This window comes from Monomorium pharaonis, chromosome 3 (assembly GCF_013373865.1).
Source record: "Monomorium pharaonis isolate MP-MQ-018 chromosome 3, ASM1337386v2, whole genome shotgun sequence".
NCBI lineage: Eukaryota > Metazoa > Arthropoda > Insecta > Hymenoptera > Formicidae > Monomorium > Monomorium pharaonis.
Window position 1 is genome coordinate 31,583,207 of NC_050469.1, and position 21,714 is coordinate 31,604,920.

At 30.7% G+C, this 21,714-nt stretch overlaps 3 protein-coding genes and 1 long non-coding RNA gene across 5 annotated transcripts; 1 reads left to right on the top strand and 3 right to left on the bottom strand.

Moving 5' to 3' along the window:
• Window positions 1–197: 197 nt before the first annotated feature.
• On the bottom strand, window positions 198–811 carry LOC114253826. The gene is made up of 2 exons (XR_003625286.2): window positions 692–811; window positions 198–447 (listed from the first exon to the last, which is right to left on the bottom strand). It is a non-coding gene; the product is annotated as an uncharacterized LOC114253826 (long non-coding RNA).
• On the top strand, window positions 713–9,650 carry LOC105840341 (solute carrier family 12 member 8). Its single transcript, XM_012687248.3, has 10 exons — window positions 713–1,273; window positions 1,740–1,920; window positions 2,523–2,668; window positions 2,748–2,979; window positions 4,025–4,226; window positions 4,305–4,539; window positions 4,896–5,216; window positions 5,458–5,619; window positions 5,739–5,917; window positions 6,604–9,650. Exons 1-10 carry the CDS (start codon window positions 1,079–1,081, stop codon window positions 6,761–6,763), a joined length of 2,013 nt encoding a protein of 670 aa, XP_012542702.1. The 5' UTR covers window positions 713–1,078; the 3' UTR covers window positions 6,764–9,650.
• On the bottom strand, window positions 9,495–16,513 carry LOC105829010 (coatomer subunit gamma). The gene is made up of 6 exons (XM_012667626.3): window positions 15,240–16,513; window positions 13,878–14,982; window positions 11,897–12,476; window positions 11,283–11,596; window positions 10,305–10,503; window positions 9,495–10,116 (listed from the first exon to the last, which is right to left on the bottom strand). Exons 1-6 carry the CDS (start codon window positions 15,277–15,279, stop codon window positions 9,730–9,732), a joined length of 2,625 nt encoding a protein of 874 aa, XP_012523080.2. The 5' UTR covers window positions 15,280–16,513; the 3' UTR covers window positions 9,495–9,729.
• A 112-nt stretch (window positions 16,514–16,625) lies between these two features.
• Window positions 16,626–21,471, bottom strand: LOC105828996 (cell wall protein DAN4). Of its 2 annotated transcripts, XM_012667615.3 has the most exons (4): window positions 21,072–21,471; window positions 18,861–19,075; window positions 17,469–17,791; window positions 16,626–16,921 (listed from the first exon to the last, which is right to left on the bottom strand). In XM_012667615.3, exons 2-4 carry the CDS (start codon window positions 19,057–19,059, stop codon window positions 16,703–16,705), a joined length of 741 nt encoding a protein of 246 aa, XP_012523069.2. In that variant the 5' UTR covers window positions 19,060–19,075; window positions 21,072–21,471; the 3' UTR covers window positions 16,626–16,702. The 2 variants fall into 2 exon arrangements, with proteins under 2 accessions (XP_012523069.2, XP_012523060.2); XM_012667606.3 differs by lacking the exon at window positions 21,072–21,471 and having other exon boundaries at window positions 18,861–19,150.
• Between the last annotated feature and the right edge of the window lie 243 nt (window positions 21,472–21,714).

Here is a 21,714-nt window from a genome sequence, read left to right on the forward strand (position 1 = left end):
GAACTAGTAAAAATTAATATCTTTTTAAAATAAAATTAAAATTGATGGCTTATAAAATTAATTCAGTTAAAAGTTGTATGAATGAAGAATTAAAAATTAAAAGTTTAAATAAAGTTGAATTAAATATTAATTTTGAAAAATATTAAATTAAAATATAATTTTTTAAAGTTAGATTAAACTAAATAAAACAATTATACTTTGGATTGAATAAATTTAACATTTTATTTATAAATTAAGTTTTTATATGTGTGAAATGACACAGAATCTTGTTTTTAGATGTTTTTTTTGTATAGATAAATTTTTTAAGAAATTTAGGAAAAAAGTTAATAAGCTAAAGTTTTTTTTATATAAGATATAGAAAGTAATTATTTTGCTCAGAACTGTATCTAGGCAAGAAGCAGGGACAAGTGCCCAAGGCCCAAGAGGAAGGAGAGCTCTGAAATAAAACTAATTAAAAAATATATATCAACGTGTGTATGTACGCACAACACATACATTGCATGTTAATAATATTAAAAATTCTTTGTAATAAAAGTTTTTGTAATAAAAATTGTTTTGTTTTGATTATCATAATGCTAATATCCAAGTCGAACCAGACTTATGACCGGTAACGTTACATTTCTCAATTATCTTGGGTCCGCTTGATAAGCGAAATTTTACCAGCATTATAGTGTAGGTAGTATGTACATACCATTAGGAAAATCAAGATGGTGGTTCTTCTCATTCGGTCATACGTCATCAGTGAATGATAAGTAAATATCACGAAAAAAATGTGGACTCAGCGGCTCGATAAGACGAAGAAATAGCTATTGCACGCGTAATATTCATCGCGCTTGATTTGCAGCATTAAAGATACTCTGGTATTTTGTATGGATCTCGTATTCTAACCTGTACGCGTCACCTGTCATCGCCAGATGTATATAGAAAGTACCGTAAGATTTTCACATGCTGCCAGCGACAAGTATGGCGTTATTGCGCGAATGTAAAGAGGCTTTGTGAGGATCGCCAGTACGCGAATGAGAGGCTAACATTAACGGGTGGGAACTGATACAATTCATTTTGTTTGCTATTGAAAAACATGGATTCGAACGAGGACAGTAGACTTCCGAACGGCGACGTTCGGGTGCATAGGGACGTCGATTGGGCTAGATATGGTTTGCGCGACCGGGAGGCGCAGGAAACCGCGAAAAGGGGTAGCGAGAACGGATGTAACAATGCTCTCGACCCGGAAATGTACCAGGCTGGTGCGAATGAATTGTTCGCACAGGAATACGTAAGGAATACGTGTGATATGTATTGTGTAAAACAGGATTGTGTCGTACATTTCGGGATAATGTTTACATAATTTATTAACGTTATGTTAACACGAATCTTTCACGTAAACAATGTAAGGAATGTAAATTATTATAAATTATACAGTACAGAGGATAATACAGTACAGAGAAAAGTAATTAAGTTGTAAGATTGTTAATATGTCTAACTTCAGTGTTGATTAAAAAATATATACATAATATCAAAAATTTAAAAATGTGGAATATAATTTTCATAATTCTACTGAAATTAAATTTTTTATGAATCTCATTGTTTACATAGATGATGTGTAAAACACAATTTACATAGTCTATATTATATGCTTGTAATATAAATGTTAATTCATATTTTAAAACGACCAACCCTGGTTCTAAAGTAACTGATTGTGTAGTGTTACACTGTGTTACAATTTATTTTTTCCTCCATAGAGTTCAGATCCCTGGTGGAAGTCAAATTTCTTTATCTCCCAGCCTGTATTGTTTGGCACCTGGGATGGGGTTTTTACATCTTGCCTTATTAACATATTCGGTGTAATTGTATTTCTTAGATCTGGTTGGATAGTCGGTCAAGCAGGTGTTTTGAATGCAGTATTGATCATCTTTTGTACAGGTACAATCAGACATGTAATTTTATGTTTATTATTACTAAATTGAAAATGTTTACTTATTAAAAAAATATTTACAAAAAAATACAAATTTTGTACAGTATATTTTTTATGAAGTAGTATATTTTCTCATGTGCAAGATGCTATTATGTATCCTTATTATGTATTCTTTACAAGAATAAAAATGTTTTTTTAATCCTAAAATACATTAATCTTTTTAAGGATGCGATTGTACAGTTTTATTTTTTAAATAAATATATTTTGTTTATTTACAGAACAACTAATCTCTTTATATTGTAAATGAAATTGTATATAAGTCACATCTTGAGTATTTTAAGTATTAACATTATTCAGATTTTTGTAATTATTTTTTAATTAAATTTTCATTAGAACACATTTCTACTTTTCATTGAAATAATTTTTGATGAAAAACTTAAAAGTAATGCAAAAATATCATGAAATTTTTTGCATTACTTTTAAATGCAGTATAAAACAAAATCTGTAATTTTTTCATCATTTAAAAATAATACATTTTTGAATAATTGATGTTATCAAAAAACATTAGAATACAAACATTAGGAAAAATTATTATATATTATGATTGCAGTGTGTATTGCATTAGTGACAGTACTGTCGGCTGTTGGGATATGTGAACGATGTAGAGTTGAAAGCGGTGGCGTGTATTTCCTGCTGTCGCACGTGCTGGGCTCCAGATTCGGTGGCTCTATTGGATTACTTTACTGCTTTGGGCAGGTAGAAACGAGCGGATTCTTCCGTTCCATCCTTCCGTTTTATCAACTATTGCAAGAATCGGTTATGAATTTTATTTCAGGCGGTGGGTTGTGCTCTGAACGTTTTAGGTTTTGGGGAATCGATGGCCGGTCTTGTAAATCTGGATTCGGCATGGGCACAACGCGGTTTCGCATGTGCGGCCGTTGTGCTGTTGTCTGTAATTAACGTGGCAGGTGTTAAATGGGTTGTAAAATTGCAGTTTATCCTTCTTTTGATTCTGCTCCTCGCTGGAGTTGACTTCATAGTTGGAAGTTTTACTCATACGAATATTGGTAAGATAATATAATAATAGCGAATTGTGTCATAAAATCGCATATTTTACAATAGAAAAATTGTACAAAATATTTTTGTATCTTCTTTGTGTTTTTAAATATTTATTTAAAGAATACACCTATTAAAAAATATTTTTTGAAATTGACTTTTTGTATAATTGTAAAAAGAGAAAATAGTATTCAATATTTATATTTACATTTACTTGAAAGAAAATATTTATTTTATATTTTGATGTGCATAATTTTGTGCATAATTTCCTCTATATGCTATTTTCTATTTGGACAAAATGAATATCTAGCTTATGTACTATTTATTTTATCAACAAGATAAAATTTTATTACTGAAAAAATCAAAAATTTTTTGGATTTCTTTTTTACAGAATTTTATCCATTAAAAATCGTAGATTTTTATGGAATTTTATTGATATTTAAGAAAATGTTTAGAATTTTACTTTTAAGTTTAATTTTTATTTCTTTCTTTTTATATATAATAAAATTGTTTCTTTGATTATTTTTTCATAATAAAGCCGACATTTGTCGACATTTAATTAGCAATAAACATGACACATCCGCATGCATTCATGTATATTTTTGTATAATTCCTGAGATTTTATTTTAAAAATCAATGGCAATAAAAGACAATTGGCATTGTGTGTGTTAATCATCTTTCGAATTTTATATTTTCGATGGACTAGATCCATATATTATGAACAAATCATTATATTCCGTTTTTTTCAATAAGGTGAACAAAATAGTTTGTATTATTTCTTTTATACTTTCTTTATACTTTCTCAAATTTATAATATTCAACACATAAGTGATTAAACTTTCGTTTCTGATTGTATGATTAAAAAATATTATAAAGCGCGTTAATAAAATAAATTTATTTCAAAGTTGCAATAAAAAATTTTGCATTCTTATCTATATTTTAAATATACTTTCTGAAAAATCTGGAAATTTTTGGAGAATTCTTTTACAAAATTTGAATATTAAACATCTTGTTTACATATAAATGTGTGATTAAAGGTATTATTTATATTTACAGATTCTGGCTTTGAAGGCTGGCTCTCGGGAAATTTGAAAAATAACACTTTTCCTGATTATCAGGATGGAAATAGCTGGTTCACTGTTTTCGGTGTGTTCTTTCCAACGGTCACCGGTGTTTTAGCTGGAATTAACATGAGTGGAGATTTGAGACATCCATCTAGCGATATTCCCAATGGTACTTTAGCGGCATTAGGAACTGGGTAAAATAAATGAGTTAATGTTAATTACTTTTTTTAAGAATTTTTTAATTTTTATATTAAAACAATTGTTACTTGCAGAACGTTTTTGTATCTGTGCTTTTCGTTGACTCTCGCGGCAACTTGCGTTAGAAACGCTTTGCTTACCAATTTCACAATAGCGTCGACGGTATCGGCAATTTCGGTATTACTACTCGCTGGTCTCTACGTATCATCATTCAGCAGTTGTTTAGGTGCCATGTACGGCACACCTCGCATTCTCCAATCTATCGCCAGTCAAAATGTTATACCAGGAATGAGCTTTTTGCAAAGAGGGGTAATTATTTTCTGATTAAAATTATTTTTTAAATTTGCTTTCTAATATACATATACTACATAACAAGAAACAAAGAGAAAAAGAGAAGATTTATTTTATAGTATATCAGATTTATAGTTTCTTTTCCCTCAGTGCTAATGTCAAAATCTATAGCACAGTTACATTGGATTTGTTAAACTCATTTAAATTTTGTTACCTGAAATAATTAATTTCGAGAAACCATGATAATGATATAAAAAAATAAATATTAAGTTTTTTTAATAACAATAATTTAAAATTTATTATAATTAACAGTAGGATCTACAAACTCACCGTTAGCTCGAAAGATTTATTAGTAATGATTATTCCGTTTTTAGAGAGGACCAAATAAAGTACCCATATATGCTATGCTGGTTGTTGCTGTAGTAACGTTGGCCTTCATCATTACCGGACAAATTAATACACTTGCACCAATCGTGACGATGCCATTTCTGTTAACGTATGCTTGCTTAGATTATGCATACTTTGCTCTCGCACAGACGTTTGATCTTCGGCATACGCGCGAGCAACGATTCCGTACACAATCGCCGACGTTTGACCGCAATTACGGTTCTGCAAGTAGAAACAACTCGATAACTGACACGGATAATGATTTGGACAGCTTGTTCCCCGAAAGAATAAGACATAAAAATCTTATGGTGAGATATCACATACATCGAAACACACATACGCTGAAAGAATTTTCTCATAAAATTTATCCTAAAATTTATCTTAAATTTTATTATACCTTTAAAATTTTATTAAAAGTATAGTAAAATTTTCAAAGGTCATATTGTATTATGATTTTGAGATTAAGTTCTAAAAGAATAAATTCTTTCTATGTATTATATAATTTAGGGGTTTAGGCCATTAGTAATGTTTATTAAAATTTAAATACAGAGAAACAACAGTATTTCTGACAATAATGTATATGTGGATTCATCACCGAGCCTTGAGGAGAATGCCAGTGTTTCTAGTACACCAGAGCGAAAAGTTCATATACATAATAAGCTAGGAAATTGGTACAGTCCTTTGTGCAATAGGTGGTTTTCGCTATTGGGCGTAAGTATTTAAAGACACTTGTACTATTTACAAAATACAATATTACTTTTTTATAAGATTAGAAATCCGTCTCCAAAATGCACTGAAAATTAATATGGTGTATTATATTTACATTGCAGTGTCTTATAAAATTACTTATAATGTTTCTCGTACATTGGGGATATGCGCTCGCAAATATCGTCGTTATATTTCTTGTCTGGAGTTACGTTGGCCATGCTAATCCTGCTGTAAAACCTGGAATTGCCGCGGAATTTCAATTTTTTAAATGGTTTCGGATTGCATTATTTCGAATCATGGGGTAAACTTCATTATTTATTATTGCACGATTATCTTTAATGGAAAAAATTTTAAATATAAGGATTGATTTAAACTAGGACTGTTACTTTTGATAACTTCAAATATTCGATACTTTGAAGCTTTAAATTCTTTCGAAGCTTTAAATATTCGAAGTTGTTAGAATAACAGCCCTAATTAAACTTTTCTTGCATAGTGTTCCAAATATATGTATCCTTTTGCAGTTTTTTTATGTTTTTCCATATTTTATAATTGATTCATGTAAATTTAATATTATTATGCTCCTACGACTTATATACATGAATAATAAATACATAATGTTTTGCATTTACTATAAGTTATAAGCAAAAAAATTAGTTAAAATTTACATTTTTTGACAAAAAATTTACAAAATTTAGAATAAAAATGATAATAAAAATGTCGTAAAATTTCTGTATTAATGTTTTTAAAGTCGATTTAATTAATTTTTAAAGTTGATTCTAAATCTGCACTCATAATTAACAAATTTTAATGACAGTTCAATATGGCTGCCAAAATGACTATTAAAAGAAATTTAATTAAAGTCTGATTTTAAATAATTTTACATATTTTTAAATTTTGATTTCAGACTTGCAACCTCAAAAGCCTCCATACTAAAATTCTTGTATAAAGATTTTTATTTAGAAGATAATTTGCATTTTATTGTTACAGGAGGAAAGTTTATGATTACGAGCAAATAGTAGTAACTCCGGTTCATCCGGGCGTTGAAACGTGTTCGGCTCAATTGAACGAGGAGAACGAAGATTTTTCGGGAAGAAGAAGATATCATCAAACTGCTACAGTTACAGGTCAATATGTTAATGTCGACTAAACGTATAAAATTACGTGATCTCGAAATGAATCGTGCGTGTTCATATGCTATTATTGTAACGAATACGCGCATGTTTTACAATGTTTTCAGTGGTAAGAACAGATTACGAACACATATATAATAATGACTAATATTTATTATGATACTTTAAGACAGATAATAAGGAACAGCTTACAGCAATTTTTAAACAGCTATTATTTCCCTATTTTATGACATTGTCAATCGCGCAAAACTAGTCTAACTTATTTAATGTACACGTGCATTTAAAGGAAGATAGTAGAAACTTTGAAAATTTTTATTATTTATTTTATAGTATTTCCTTTATTGTTTGATCTTGTTCTCTAAGTAGAATTTTTAAATAAAAATTTTTATTAACAAAAATAGTCCCAATTTTAGATGAAAATCATGTTTTTTGTTTCAAACAATCCATTTTCTTAAATATTTCTTAAATATGCGCAAAAAGATTTAAGTTTCCTCTTTAAGATTTTCAAAATAATTTTGCTTTCAGAACAATTTTCTGTGAATGTTACAATGACCACCGCAAAACAAGTTTTAAAAAGTATGATTTGCGATAATAAATCTGCATAAAATTTTTGTAGAATATAGATAAAAATATTTATCCATTAAATTTAATAATAAAGGAAATGTCTCGGTTCACACATACACATTATTCAATTTAAATGCATTTAAATTGATTATTTACAATTTGATTCATTATTTTTTTCCTTAAAAAATTTTAAAAACAGCTCTCTCAAACTACTATCTCTCCTTAAAGTAAAGTACAGCATAATTGCAGTTTTAAGAGCATTTTAACAATCAATGAAAATAGATTATGCGAAATTGATTGTGTGAAACGTACAAAGAACTGATGTAATAATAGCGTTAGATTTTTATAAGTATTTACTTATTGCGATTGGCGTACATGTGAGATAATCTATTACCAAAGGAAATTATTTATCTTTATAATGTCACTTAACTTGATAGACGTCTGAAAGAAAACTTTGTTTGATATCAAAGACGCTAAGACGTCTGCCAGAGTTCATTGTTCTTGAGATTATTTTTTTTACAATATTGAATTTTTACATTCGCAGATAATCAAGTGATAATGATAAGTACGGCAATCGCATCGTGCATGAAAATACTCTGTAAATACCTGATAATATATTTATACACTATTTACCACTTTTATAATTCTCGTACAAATGCACGAATAAATTTATATAACAGCAAAAGGATACATACATACATATATATATATATATATATATATATATATATATACATACACACTTGATATGTATGTGAGAGGTCTAATATAATTGTTAGTTTTCCTGTTTGTTTTATAAATCGTTTAAATCTGCTAGAACAAATGTTAGCGAAAAAATAAAATTATTTTTTATATAGAAATATTATCTTCTCGGTTGTATTAATATAATGAGCTAAACGATAGTATCAAATTTGACCAAAACTGCAATATCACAATATCATTATCGCGTGTGTTTGTTCTTGGAGTATTAAAAGGTTGTTCAATGATTATTGTAATGCATTTAAGGAGGTTCCAGCACTATTTTCTAGTCAAAATAAACAGTTTATGTAAAAGGATTAGAAGGAAAATAATAATATACAAATCAATATCAACAATATCTAATTCGCTAATGTCTCTATACATAATCATTAATTTTGTTATTAAATATTTTTGAAACAAATGACAAAATAAAATAAATATCAATAGTAGAAATATGACACATATTTACCATTATTATTCTTTAAAAAATAATGAATAAAATGTCTGATAGAAAAATATATAAATTAACGTTTTTCATCATAAATTTATCGTATTTTTATTTGTTATATCAAATAAGTATCGCCTTTATTCAGTTCATATTAAATTTCGCAATATTGTTTAAAAATTGATAGTATTGATTACATATTGCATATTTAGAACATCAACATATAGTAGTGAACTAGTCATCAGTCTATACAAGCGTACAGAAAATAATCGACAAAAATGAAAAGGATACAACGCGAAGGCCACTCTGTATCACTTTATTCAATGTTGTAACGTTGAATAAAAAATGATAGAAAGTGACTGTCTTCGCATCTTATCCTTCTCATTTTTGTTGATCATTCTGTATAGATTGGTATAGATTGATGGCTCAGTCTAATTCGGACGAATAGTACATCTCGAGCACTCAAAAATAAAGTTTTTTATTTTTGAAGTACATACAATTAATATGATAAAATATAAATAAATAATATCTTTGTATTCATTATATAACTGAGTGTGAAAGCCAATTGTTTCAAAACATTTTATTTTAAAAAAAGTATCAAAATTACGAGTATATTTTTAATGTTGTATGACAACTGATAATTATATAACGTTACCATTTCATTACACACACATTATCCATTTGACAAATATTCTTGTTTTTCTTCATCAAAAAAAACAAATTTTTCTCAAATTGTAGTCAGTTTAAGCAAAACTACTAGAATAAAATTAAATGTTTACTTTGTAATTAAATGTTTGCTTTGTAATAAATTTTTACTTTCTGTCTCGTATGCAAATGTCTCGAATTAAGAGTAAATATTTACGAAATAAGGTTTTGTATATATTTGTAATATAAAATTTTATATAATTAAAATTAAATATCTTCAAAACCATTCGGTAAAAGTCAATAAGGTTTTTTATATTGTTGACATAATTTTCGAATATATATATATAATAGACCTGTTTACATTTACCAAATGCTAGAACCTCTTTAAGGAAATCACATGATTTATTAACAAGGTGTATTAAGGAAGTCACATGATATATTAAAGACATATAAGCAGTATTCTTTGATAATTTATATGTAATATATATAATAATAACAATAATTCTATATTATAAAAATTATCTTACAGTGATCAATGAATATATTTCTTCTAAAGATATTCCGACAATTTTTATTTTATTATTTCGATCTTTATCCTACGGACGAAACTATTAAATCAGCAACATCTGGATCTTGACAGAGGACAGACAATTGCATCGTAACTTGCGTTCCACTCAGCGCTAATCTAGCACGTGCCAATACTTCCTTTCCTCCTCGGAAGACGCCGCTCAGGAGCAGATTGTGAGCAGCCGCGCCGCTCTGTACATTGTTACTGCGTTCCACGGCTTCTAAACCTAAAAATCCCGTAAGACTTTGAATCGCTCCTTCTAAAGAAGTCACTGATGCTCCCAAGGCGAATGTTTCCTCCAACTTGACAAATCCCTTTGCAGCGTATGTATCCCAAGCTGTATTAAAGTCCATTCCTCTATTACTAACGCCACGTACTTGATCAGCTAGAGTTACTTCCAAATCTTCCAACTAAAAATCGCATTACATTATAAGTAACATTAATTTTGTGTGAATAATATTGATAATATAAATATTTATAAACAAATTCTTATCTCTCTGAAATTTCAGAAATATATTAATTTTGTACCAATGCGACTACAGATATTTATAAAAGAATCAATTTTTCATTATTAAAAACGAAAACTGATCTTTTTTACCATATATTCGTCATGATAGCCTTGTTCCGCATCTGGTATTCCCGTCGTTGGATCGCAATCTCTTGCCATAAATCGAAGCGTCGTGGGAATAGTGGCGACACTCGCATGTACATCTTCTGGATATTTTAATACTGTGTAAGTGGTTCCTGGCTCATTATAAGGTAATCGTGGACACGGTACCACGCATACAATGGAATAACTGAAATAAACGGTATTCATTGATATATGTGAGATAAACAAGAAGTAACATATAGATTCGATATTCAGTAATAGATGGGGAAAAAATTTAAGGAGTGATTTTAGATCATAAAATAAGATAAAAATTTAAAAAATGGGATAAGTTGCTTTTTAATTATAAATGTTTAATTATTTTAAAAGTATATTAAAAATATGTAAAAAGTGCTTAAGGCTTTTTGTAAACAATTAAACATGAGCAAAAACAAAGATTGAAAATTTTATTCTTGATTTTGTAATTCATTATTTAAATATTTAAATATTCCATAAAAAAATGTCTAAAATATATGAATATATAAACATTTATAATTAAAAAACAAAGTAATTTTATTATGCTTGATTTTCGTTTTACTTTAACATCTAGAATCACTCTTTATAAAAATAATACGATAAACAGGTCAATATATTGAGCCAAAACAAATTATCTTAATACAATATACTTTATTAAATAAAGAATCTGTAATTATAAACGCGACTAAAAAATAACTATTAAAAAATGTTAAACAAATTTCGAAACAAATTTAATATTTTTTAATACAGGTTTTTTTAGTCGCGTTTATAATTACATAGTTTATTTAATAAAGTATATTGTATTAAGATAATTTGTTTTGGCTCAATATATTGACCTGTTTATCGTATTATTTTTGCTTAGCGAGCTCTTCATATTTGTTTGTTTTGTTCACTCTTTATATTTTGTCGAACCTATTGCCGAATATTTGCAGAATCGATAAAAATTATTTATACCCTTCGGAAGGTTCAACAGCCACTACCACATCTTCGAGGAGCTGATCGGAGAGCGTGTTCACACAGTCAAACTGCAAAATAAGATACTCAGGAAATGTGTGTTTGATGCATTTGACATTGTATTCCGTTTCGGATTCTGTTAATTCAAACACCGGCGAAGATTTGAGGAGCGATGTGTCTCGGATAATCACGGCTAAATGCGGGATCTGCGATAATTTTTCCATGAAGCTTTCTTCTCTGGTCAAACGAGGTTGCTTGATAGTGGTGTGCACCTCCACTTGGGCTGGTTCCTCTATCGTCTGAGCTGGAGGTATCTGTAATTCAATGACATAAATAAAATCTGTGTTCTAAATTGATCAGAAATCTTCTGAAAGAAAAAAAATAAGTGTAAGTTTCTAATTTACTTTAATCACTAAATAACTTAATCTGTACATTTTTTCCCAAATTTCTGAGAATTTTTCTGAGCTAAGAACACTAAATAAGTATTAACAATATTAGTTTTATTTTGTTTTCCTGCTTTAATCGCAAGACGCTTACTCACGTGTGTGATATTTTGTCGTAGATATTTTGTCTCACCTTTATAATTTCTCAGAAAAACAAAAAGAATACAGTACCTGAGAAATATCGAACGAGTCGTCCATGGACGTCTGCATGTAATTCCGTAAGGCTCTTTCCAATGACGGTACAGATAGCGAGGGTGGTTGTACCAGAGGCAGTACAATCGGGTCGTTCGGCTGTTGCAAAATCGTGCAATAGTAAGCCGCACGGTCGCGAACCTCGTCGTCCGAATCCAACTGGCAACGTGAGAGTAGCACCAAGACGTTCGGAAGCAGAGGCGGACAGGCGGCAGCGAAGCGTGCCAGCGCGGTAACGGCTGCTGCCCGTACACTAGCACTCTCCAGGATAACACGGTTATAGATAAAACGAATGTATCTCGACGGTTGTTTCGACGTGGGACCCTCCTGGCCGAGTAAATGCAAAATACGAACGGCAAGGGAGATGTGTTCACAGTCCTCGATGAATTCACAGAGATGCGCGAGCCCAGCTTCCTTTGCATCCGCGTTTCCTTCCATCACGGCTATTATAGTGTCGGCGATCGCCGCTTTGTACTCGAGCCCACCTTCGTCTCTCAGCATCGCAGAAAGGAAGTTCATTAGAACTGCATGCTTGCGAGGAAACTTTTGACATAGAGCCCTAAAACATAAAAAAGAGATTTCAGAAGAAAAATACATATGATAGTGTGTATTAGAAAAATAAATAATAATAAAATAAATTGTTGAAAAACGCGATTTCCCAAAATCACAAAATCGATTTTAAATATAGAGACTTAAAAAAAATAATTTAATAAAGAATAATAACTATATTAGGATTAAGACCAATAATATGAGCCTTCAGTCTTTTTACTTAAGAACCTGATAAATTTCTCTCTTAAGATGTCAACCAATCACAGAGCTGTATTAGCATTTTAAGACATTATTTAAAACTTGAAATAAGAATCAACTATGAATATTGGCTTATGATCAAAATATATTCCCACATTCTTTGATCATATAAATTTTCTTTAAACTTACAATATAATTTTCTGAAGTAGAAAATATATATAAAATTACATAAAAAAGAACATTTTCAATAATCTAATTATAAATAAAATATAAAAATATGAAACATGCATTTTAAAAAAGTAAAAGTTTAAAGAATATTTTGGAATTAAAAAGATGAAGTTTATCATACCCCCCCCTATTTTCGCAAATAAATTTAGACATTTTTCACTAATAAAAAAAACTTATTAATAATTTTTAAATATTCCTTTATCATTATAAGAGTTTTTAGAACTTTCTAAAAAAAATTTGTACCTTCTAAAGTTTCTGAAGGATTCAATCAATTCTTCTATTAAAGATTGTATATCAAATAGATTTTTCGGTCTTTAAAACAGTTATAAGAACAAGAATAGTAATATCACGATATTAAATTGATAATTCAATAATCATTATGCTAACAAGTATCTATTTCCCTTCTTTCCCCTAAATATAGATAATTTATATGAAAGATCCCCTTAGTTTGTGACGAAGAATCATCTACAATTTTTCGAATTTGTTTAAAATCATCCTGTAGTGTTACAAATAAACAGTTATATGACTTCCTTCCATCTCTTTAATCTATTTCTTCCCAAGCGGACATTTTATTATCGATTTTGCCTAGAAAAAAGTTTTTTCCAGCTCAAAATGCAACGAAACTATCATTTCCGAAACAAAAACCTTGATCTTTCAAAATCTGTGGTCGTTTTTTTCAAAATTTTTAGTAATACCAATAAAGTAATGTACTTTCCAAAATTTTGTAAATGTCTAAGCCACCATATTTAATTTTCCAATGAAAATTTTGAAAAAATAATCATGGATTCTGAAAGATCAAGGTTTTTTTGTTTTGGAAATAATAGCTGCGTTACATTTCAAGGTGGAAAACTACTTTTTCTAAGCAAAAAGTCAATCAATAATAAAATGTCCACTTTGGAACAAATGAGTTAAGCTGGAGGACTTCGTCAATAGTTTTATGAATAGAACAAAGTCAATCACACAATTTGTGAAATACAAAGACTACCTGATGGCTTGGACCACCACAACTTTGAATTCGTCGGAGATCTCCGACACGAAGGTGGCGATCTGCTTCATCAGACGATCGACGGAGCTCTCCGCTCCGGTTTTCAGGAGAGTAGTTATCGCCAGCGTGGCGATCGATCTGTTCGAATCCGTAATCAGATTCTCCAGATCGAGATTGCAGGCGGTGACTGCCGCTGGATGGGACATCGCGACCTTGTTGAGGGTCCTGACCGCGGCGAAGCGGAGCGCTGGTTTCGGCGAGCCGCAGAACAGCTGCAGGACGCTGATCGCGGGCCCGATCTCGCGGGCGCCGCTGCGCCCAAGATTAACCAAGGCGTGCGCCGCCTCGTACACAACCATCTCGGACTTGTGACGCAGGCAGGACTCGATAAAGCCTATTAGCTCCTCGCCCTCGTCCACCTCGTCCAGTAGTTTGTACGCCATTCTGATCAGCATGCACGCCGCGTACGGGCTCTTAGGACTCGTTTTCATCAGCTTGGCGACTAGCTTAATTACCGCGTGCTTGTCCGCCTTACGTGCCTGATATAAAACGCCCAGTGCATGATATTGCACCATCACGTTGTTGGAATTCAGTGCCTCCTGCGCTTCGTTCGCCCATCGCCTCGCAACATCGCCAGATACACTGGTCAGATGCAGGGAGGAGACCAGGGCAGCGCTGGACACAGCCGGCGAGCGATCGACGATAGCCTGCTTCATGTAACGCTCAATGGCCGCGAGCATGCTACCATCGGTGATGGTGCAGAGCGCCCGGATCGCGGCCGCTCGATACAAGTCCTCCTTCCCTGTCATGTCCTTCGTCAGACTTGATGTAACGATGATCACGTCCTCGGCGAGAGAGCTCAGTTCCTTAATACCTAGATAAACCAGTCGCCTCAGTATAACGTCACGCGACTGAAACAGCTTGGTCATAGCAAAGAAAGCCTCTGTCGCCTCTGTAGTGCCCAGCTGCTCACCCTGGTTGAGCAGGTAGAGGATCTTGGTGAGAATATGGGCACATTTTCGCGGATTCACCGGCGTGTTGTTGAACGTGCGCGCCTCCTGGAGCACCGTGGTTTTCTCCAGGTTCTGGAACGGGTTTCCGCCACCTTGCTCAGACAGGAAAGACGTATGTCAGCGATAGATAGACGTCAGCATTATATTTTAATAATTTGGACATATGTAGTTGAAAGAAGTTGTTACAAAAAACATACAATCCGATAATATCGAGTCATAATACTTATTACTATTGTAAGATTGTGTTTATTTAAAAGTGTCAAAGAGAACATCCGATAACCTGCACGCGGCTTCTACTCTTCGCAAGCTTGCGTTAAAAATGATAAGAAGTATTAAAATTCGTTATTACCGTCCTCCTCTTCCTTCTTGTCGCGCTTAAACGTAATCATGTCTCGCTACAAATAGGCTGTTGGAAGGTGAGAAGGTACCACGACACGTCAGCCAACGTGTTCTAAACGGCCATTGCAGTTTGCCTTTGCTACTTTTCCCACCGGAGCACAAAGATACGACAAGTGACGAGTGACCATCCGTTGGGTTAAAAAAAACAGAAACGATCAAATAAATATTAATTGCACTTGCAGAAAAACATCAAGTGCGAAATTTCAGTACTGACAATGAATTTGGAACGCAGGTAGTATAAAAAACCGTCGCTAATTACAATACAAATACAAATTAAAGTTAAAAAAATATTGATATTATTGACTATTGATAAGTATAAATGTTAATTATATAATTAAATTGTACTTTTGTTAAATAAATATCAATATCAGAGATTCGATCGACAACGCTTAGCGAAGACTCAAACCAACTTAGCAGAAATTTAAACCTAAGTTAACGAAGACTTAAACCTAATTAGGTTTAAATCTCTGCTAAGTTGGATATGCTGATGCAGGATCTACAATGGCAGCAGGAGTAAGAAGTAAGAAATATGAAATGAGATTTGCCCATTTTGTTTATTCCCAGTTTTTAATTGATCAATTGTTACTCTTACTCCTTCCTCCATTATTCCTGCTGCCATTGTAGACAATGTAGACCCTGCATTATAGTGATGTCTTAAAGACGTCATGGAAGATGCTTCAAGACATGCATGTTGTTTGGGAAAATTTGAATATAGCAGGATTAGATTACATTACATGTAAAATAAACATCAAAATATAAATATGTATTAAGTTATTACACGTATATAAATCAATTAAGTTGTGATCATAAAACATGCAGGTTTTCATTAGAAATAATAAAAATTACATCTTAGTGTTTTTAAAGTTTATTATATATTTAAAGTATACATAATATTATAAACAGGATAATAAATTTCTTTCCAAATCAAATGTATTAATAATTTTATAACTTAATTACTTTTTTCTTATTTTGTTATCAAATTTACAATGGTTTACATTGAATGTAGTCTTCTCTATAAAAAAATCGTGCAAACATAACGTAAATAGTAGTGTAATTATTTATTGTTTAAGATTATTATATTTAGATTGTCAATATTTAAAAAAGTGAAATGGTTATGAATTCTCAATAAAGCTATTACAAAAGTTACTATACTGAACTTTATATCATTCATTTATATATATATATATATAATAAATAATGTAAAGCTCAATATAGTTACTTTTATTATATAAACATTTAAGTCCATGACATTTGTTAATGTATAAATATAGAAAGATATAAAGTGTATGCATATAATGTGTATGTGTGTGTACACAAAACAAAAAGTAATATAATTAATTTTGTATCAACTTTTATTATATATATAGTTTTTTATATCTTATATTTATGAATTTTAAGTATCTTTATATGTATTTAGTTAAAATAAAAGAATATATGAGAGTTGCTGAAAACTCTCCCCCTTCTTCCTCTTCCTCTTCCTCTTCCTCTTCCTCTCCCTCTTCCTCTTCCTCTTCCCCTTTCTTGTCCTCTCTCTGTATCACTATCTCTTTCACCATTAATTCTTCCATCTTGGTTGCGTTCTCTTAGGGCAGTTCCGACAGCTGTTTGTATGAGAACCTCTAATTCTGCTTTCTAAAAAATAAAAAAATAAACGTATATATCATGTAAAAACATCTTAATTACGTATGCAAATAAAATAATAATAAAATTAATTAAAGCATGCTACTATACGTATAATGTAATTTTTCAAATAAAATTTTTAAATAAAATAATGTTAATTCTGTTGTTACAACTAACATTAGCAATTAATTTAACAGTAGCTCTACATTCTCTTATTAAAATATTTACAATTAACGCAGAAAAACTGTACATATATACGATTGACAATTATTTCTTATATATTTTAATTCTCTCTTACGCGCGCGCGCGTGTGTGTATGTGTCTAAAGTCTGTCTTGATTTGAGGTGCATGCAAATAATGTTATTATTATCAATAATACTAATTAAAAACTAAAAACAAAAGTGTGTGTGTGTGTGTGTGTGTGTGTGTGTGTGTGTGTGTGGTGTGGACTCTAATATTAAACTAACAAAATTTTAAACGTTTTATGATTTAATCTAATATATAATTTATATATATATATATATATATATATATATATATATAAAGTTTTTATATTTACACGTAATGTAATTAGCGTGTCAGGGTTCATTGCAGACACAGACGTTGTAGTCAGTGCCATTGTTGTTGATGCAGGCATTGCAGTCCATGACGTCGTTGACTCGGGCGTTGCCGTTGACGTCATTGTCGTTATTGCCAATGCAGTCGTTCTTGTAGATGTTCTCGTTGATGTTCCTGTTATTCCTGACGTCATCATTGTTGACATTGTTGTCATTGCTGTCACTGTCGCAGGCATTGCCGTCGACGTCGTCATTATAGTCAATGCAGGTGGCTCTGATTTTATCGTCGCAGGCATTTCCATCGATGTCATTAATGCAGACATTACTATTATACAGTAAAAATTTTTAAGTTTAAAACATTTCACATGTTTTGAGTAATCCATCTAAATTTTTTATTAATTTAACTTTAACACAAAAAACAAATATGTTCGAATATAATACAAGTGTCATAGTAAATATAAATTACTACAAAAAATGCAATACTGACATCATTTAGAAATAAATTATAAAAATTTTCCTCTCTCTCCCTCTCTCAGTAAATTATTAATTTAAATTAAATAATATAACGACAAATACATTCCCTAGTAAAAAAAAGTAATAAATTTTTAATTTTCAAACTCTTAACATTTCATTAACTTTAATCTTACACTTGGGGTAGAATAAACCTCATTGGTTTCTGGCTTAGTTTTAGACTTCATAAATTTTTTAAACTGTATAAAAATTTAAATTGCCCCAAAATAACTTTAGGCATTATTTTTAGAAGTTTAAAGAATGTTAAAAACTTTTTCGAGCCAAAATGTTTAATATACAAGTAATAACCATTTAAAGAGACTGGAGTGTATTATACCCCTTGTGTAGAATACTGAATTATTTGATAGTGTGTAGAATTATGATTAAATTTAATGAAATTAATAAAATCTGCAATAAAATTTTAATTATATTCCACTGGAAGATTTTTTATGTTTCATGAAAAATAGATAATATTTTAAGGAGAATTTAATTAAAAATATAATAACTTTCACAAAAAATTATTAATACTATTCAGTAATACTATTCAGTAAAAAAATAAAAATTTATTAACATTCTAACAAATTCATGACTTTTATTTACAATGAAATTGTAAATAAAAAATCGCAGATACTTTATAATGACAAATAAATGACATTTTAATACGTTTTTATTCACTTTTATTCAATTTCTTAAAATTTGTTTCAAAATTACTATTTTTATTATTTGTTTATTTATCCCTAAATTGTTATTTTAACACTAAGAAATGTTAAATTTAATACAAATTATTAAAATAATACAATTACATTAAATCAATACTTGAACAGATTGAAAATTTAACACAAAATAAGAATTTATGTTAACACAAATATAAAATGTATTTTTACTTGGCATTGTTGATGCAGGAGTTGTGGTATACGCCATCGATGGTGCAGGCATTGCCGTTATTGCGGTCGGTGTCGTTGACGTAGGCATCGTAAGCGTCGTCATTATCGTTGATGCAGATGTTACCGTTAATGTAGATGTCGACATTGTTGCTACTGTGGACGTTGTCGTTGACACAGCTATTTCTTGCAACAATGCCATTTTTGTTGATGTAGGTCTGGTGAAGTTTAATAAAATTTGGGTGAAATTTCGATATAACATTTTGTTTAATTTTTTGTTTATTTTAAAACATTTTAATCAATGATTTAATAAAAATATTATGAAAAATTCATTAATTTTAATAAAATTAATTTGTCATCTATAATTTTATCAAAACTTATTACACTTTTTATAAAATTTCTTTACTTTTTCAAAAAGTATTAATAATTTTTTGATAAAATTTTATTACATTTTTATTAAACTCATTAAGACATCCTTTTAAACACAAAAAATACTTTTTAGCGAAATATAATAAAAATTTCGTTGTATATTTATTGAGATTTCATTAAAATTTTTCTATCAAGAAGACATGTAGTTCGTCCTGTCATTGAAATATTTAAGACATTGCAGCAATTATTTTTGATGATTTTGTCGTCAACATCGTTATTAATGCAGTCGGTGTCATTGATGACAATACAATTATTGTAGTACATGGCGTCATTGTTGTGAACAAGGATATTTTAGTCGTTTTGAACACAGGCGGTCCACACTATAGTTGTTAAAGCAGGCATTGCCATTGACATCATCATTAATGGAATCATTGTCATTGGACTGCTCTTTGTCATTGCACTGGTGCAATGAGCTAGAATAAGACAAATATATTTTTTCTCTCTCCAACTTATTGCATCAATACAACAATGCAGCAACAAAGAACAGGCCTATTTGATGCTACTGTGGTCCACGTCATTGTCGCGGTCCATGTCGTCGTTGTGAACGCAGATATCGCGGTCACTATCGTCGTTATCGTCAATGTGGTTTTTGTCATCAATGGCAACAGTATCGTTGACTTTACACTAGCGTTAACGTCATTTTTTTTCTACAGCTTTCTACACTGAAAAAAATTTTACTATAAATTAAAATAACAGAAAAAAAAATTAACATTACATGCATTTGGTTTGACAATTTTGTCCTACAAATTTTCTTTCTGTAAAACATGATTATAAATCTTACAATTATATTTATAATATTCATATTTATATATGTCTTAAATAAACTACACAGTAAAGATTCGTGTATGTGTGTGTGTGTAAAAATTATTAAGGTTTTTTTATGCTTGTAAAAGTAGTGAAGATCAACTTAGAAATATTTAAAGTATATAGAGATGTGTTGAAAGACATCTGCAAACAATATTGAATAGAGATTTTTAATTGCCTACAAATCATAATAAAAAAAATCCATGAATATTTTACAATACAGAAATATAGTGTGCTTTCCAGCAGGACACAGTGTAACACAATGTCCATTAGTGTGAGAAAGAACATATCAGTGTGTCTCACTCACACTAATGGACACTGTGTTACATTGCGTCTTGCTGGAAAGCACACATAGTCTCCATTAATATTCACGAATTGCATATTTATTGATAGAAATGATATATTTTGTCCATACTGTTGAACTAGTGGTGTTACAATATATTATACATGTGCATACATGTATGTACTGTAATATACAAATATTTGCAAAATCTCATAACAATACAAATCAACATTTTCGTAGCTTATTTCTTTTAATATAAAGAAAATTGAACATGCTGTTACATAAAACGAAGTATCGGATATGTTTATATTCACTTGTAAGATATTCGTAAACACGAAGACCCGTTCTATGCAGACCACGCTTCTAAAGATGTTGATGCTTTTTTTTTAATCATTCTATCCGTTTTACGTCTAATAAACAAGAAAAATAGAATGACGAAAAAAAGCACGCTGAGTCAAGATATTCAATCACATTCTTTCCTTCAAGAAATATGTATGAGAACAGCAAGAAACTTAATTTGTAATAATAATAGATAATATTAGGATACCTTATATTTTTTTGGTACCTTTTGATTCTGTCCATTAAGAGCACAAATTCAGGCTGAAGGCCTTTACAAGCAATTACAAGAAATTAGTTACATTTCCAATTTATCTACATGTATTTGGAGATGCAGTATAAAAGGATATGATTCCACTTACACCGAAATTTATTAATCAGGAAGATAAATACAAATCAATCGTTCTTCCAGACTTGCCGCCGCCAAGTGTTAAACCAGTGTTGCCATTTGCAAGAAATTGATCGTATTCGTTGGTATTCGTGTAATCGTGTCGACACCATGGTGTATGAAGACAAGAGTCAAAGCAATAGCTGCGTTCAGTGGAGAATGTAACGGTGAAATTATTCTCCAACACGATTGGTTCTTGCCCTTAGTTCCTGTTGGATCTAAATATATAAACCAATTATATAAAAGAATTTTACAATGGCCGCGTTCAGCAGACACAACTGTTGAGTGAGTAGTGGTTTGTTCGCGTCACATGCCCCAACATGCTCCTATTTACCCCAACGCACTCCAATACGTTGATTCCGATGACGCCAACCTATTATGCCCAGTCTACAATGAGTCGTTGGTCGTTGGTCGTAAGAAATTTAACCAATTATGTTCGGTTATTCTTCTCTAAGATCAACTGTGATTGGTTAAATTTCTTACGACCAACGACCAACGACTCATTGTAGACTGGGCATTAGAATGCGTTGAAGTGAGTAGGAGCATGTCGGAGCATGGCGACGCGAACAAACCATTGGTCTCTTCTGATTCGATGCGGGCGTTAAGCACGCGGTCAC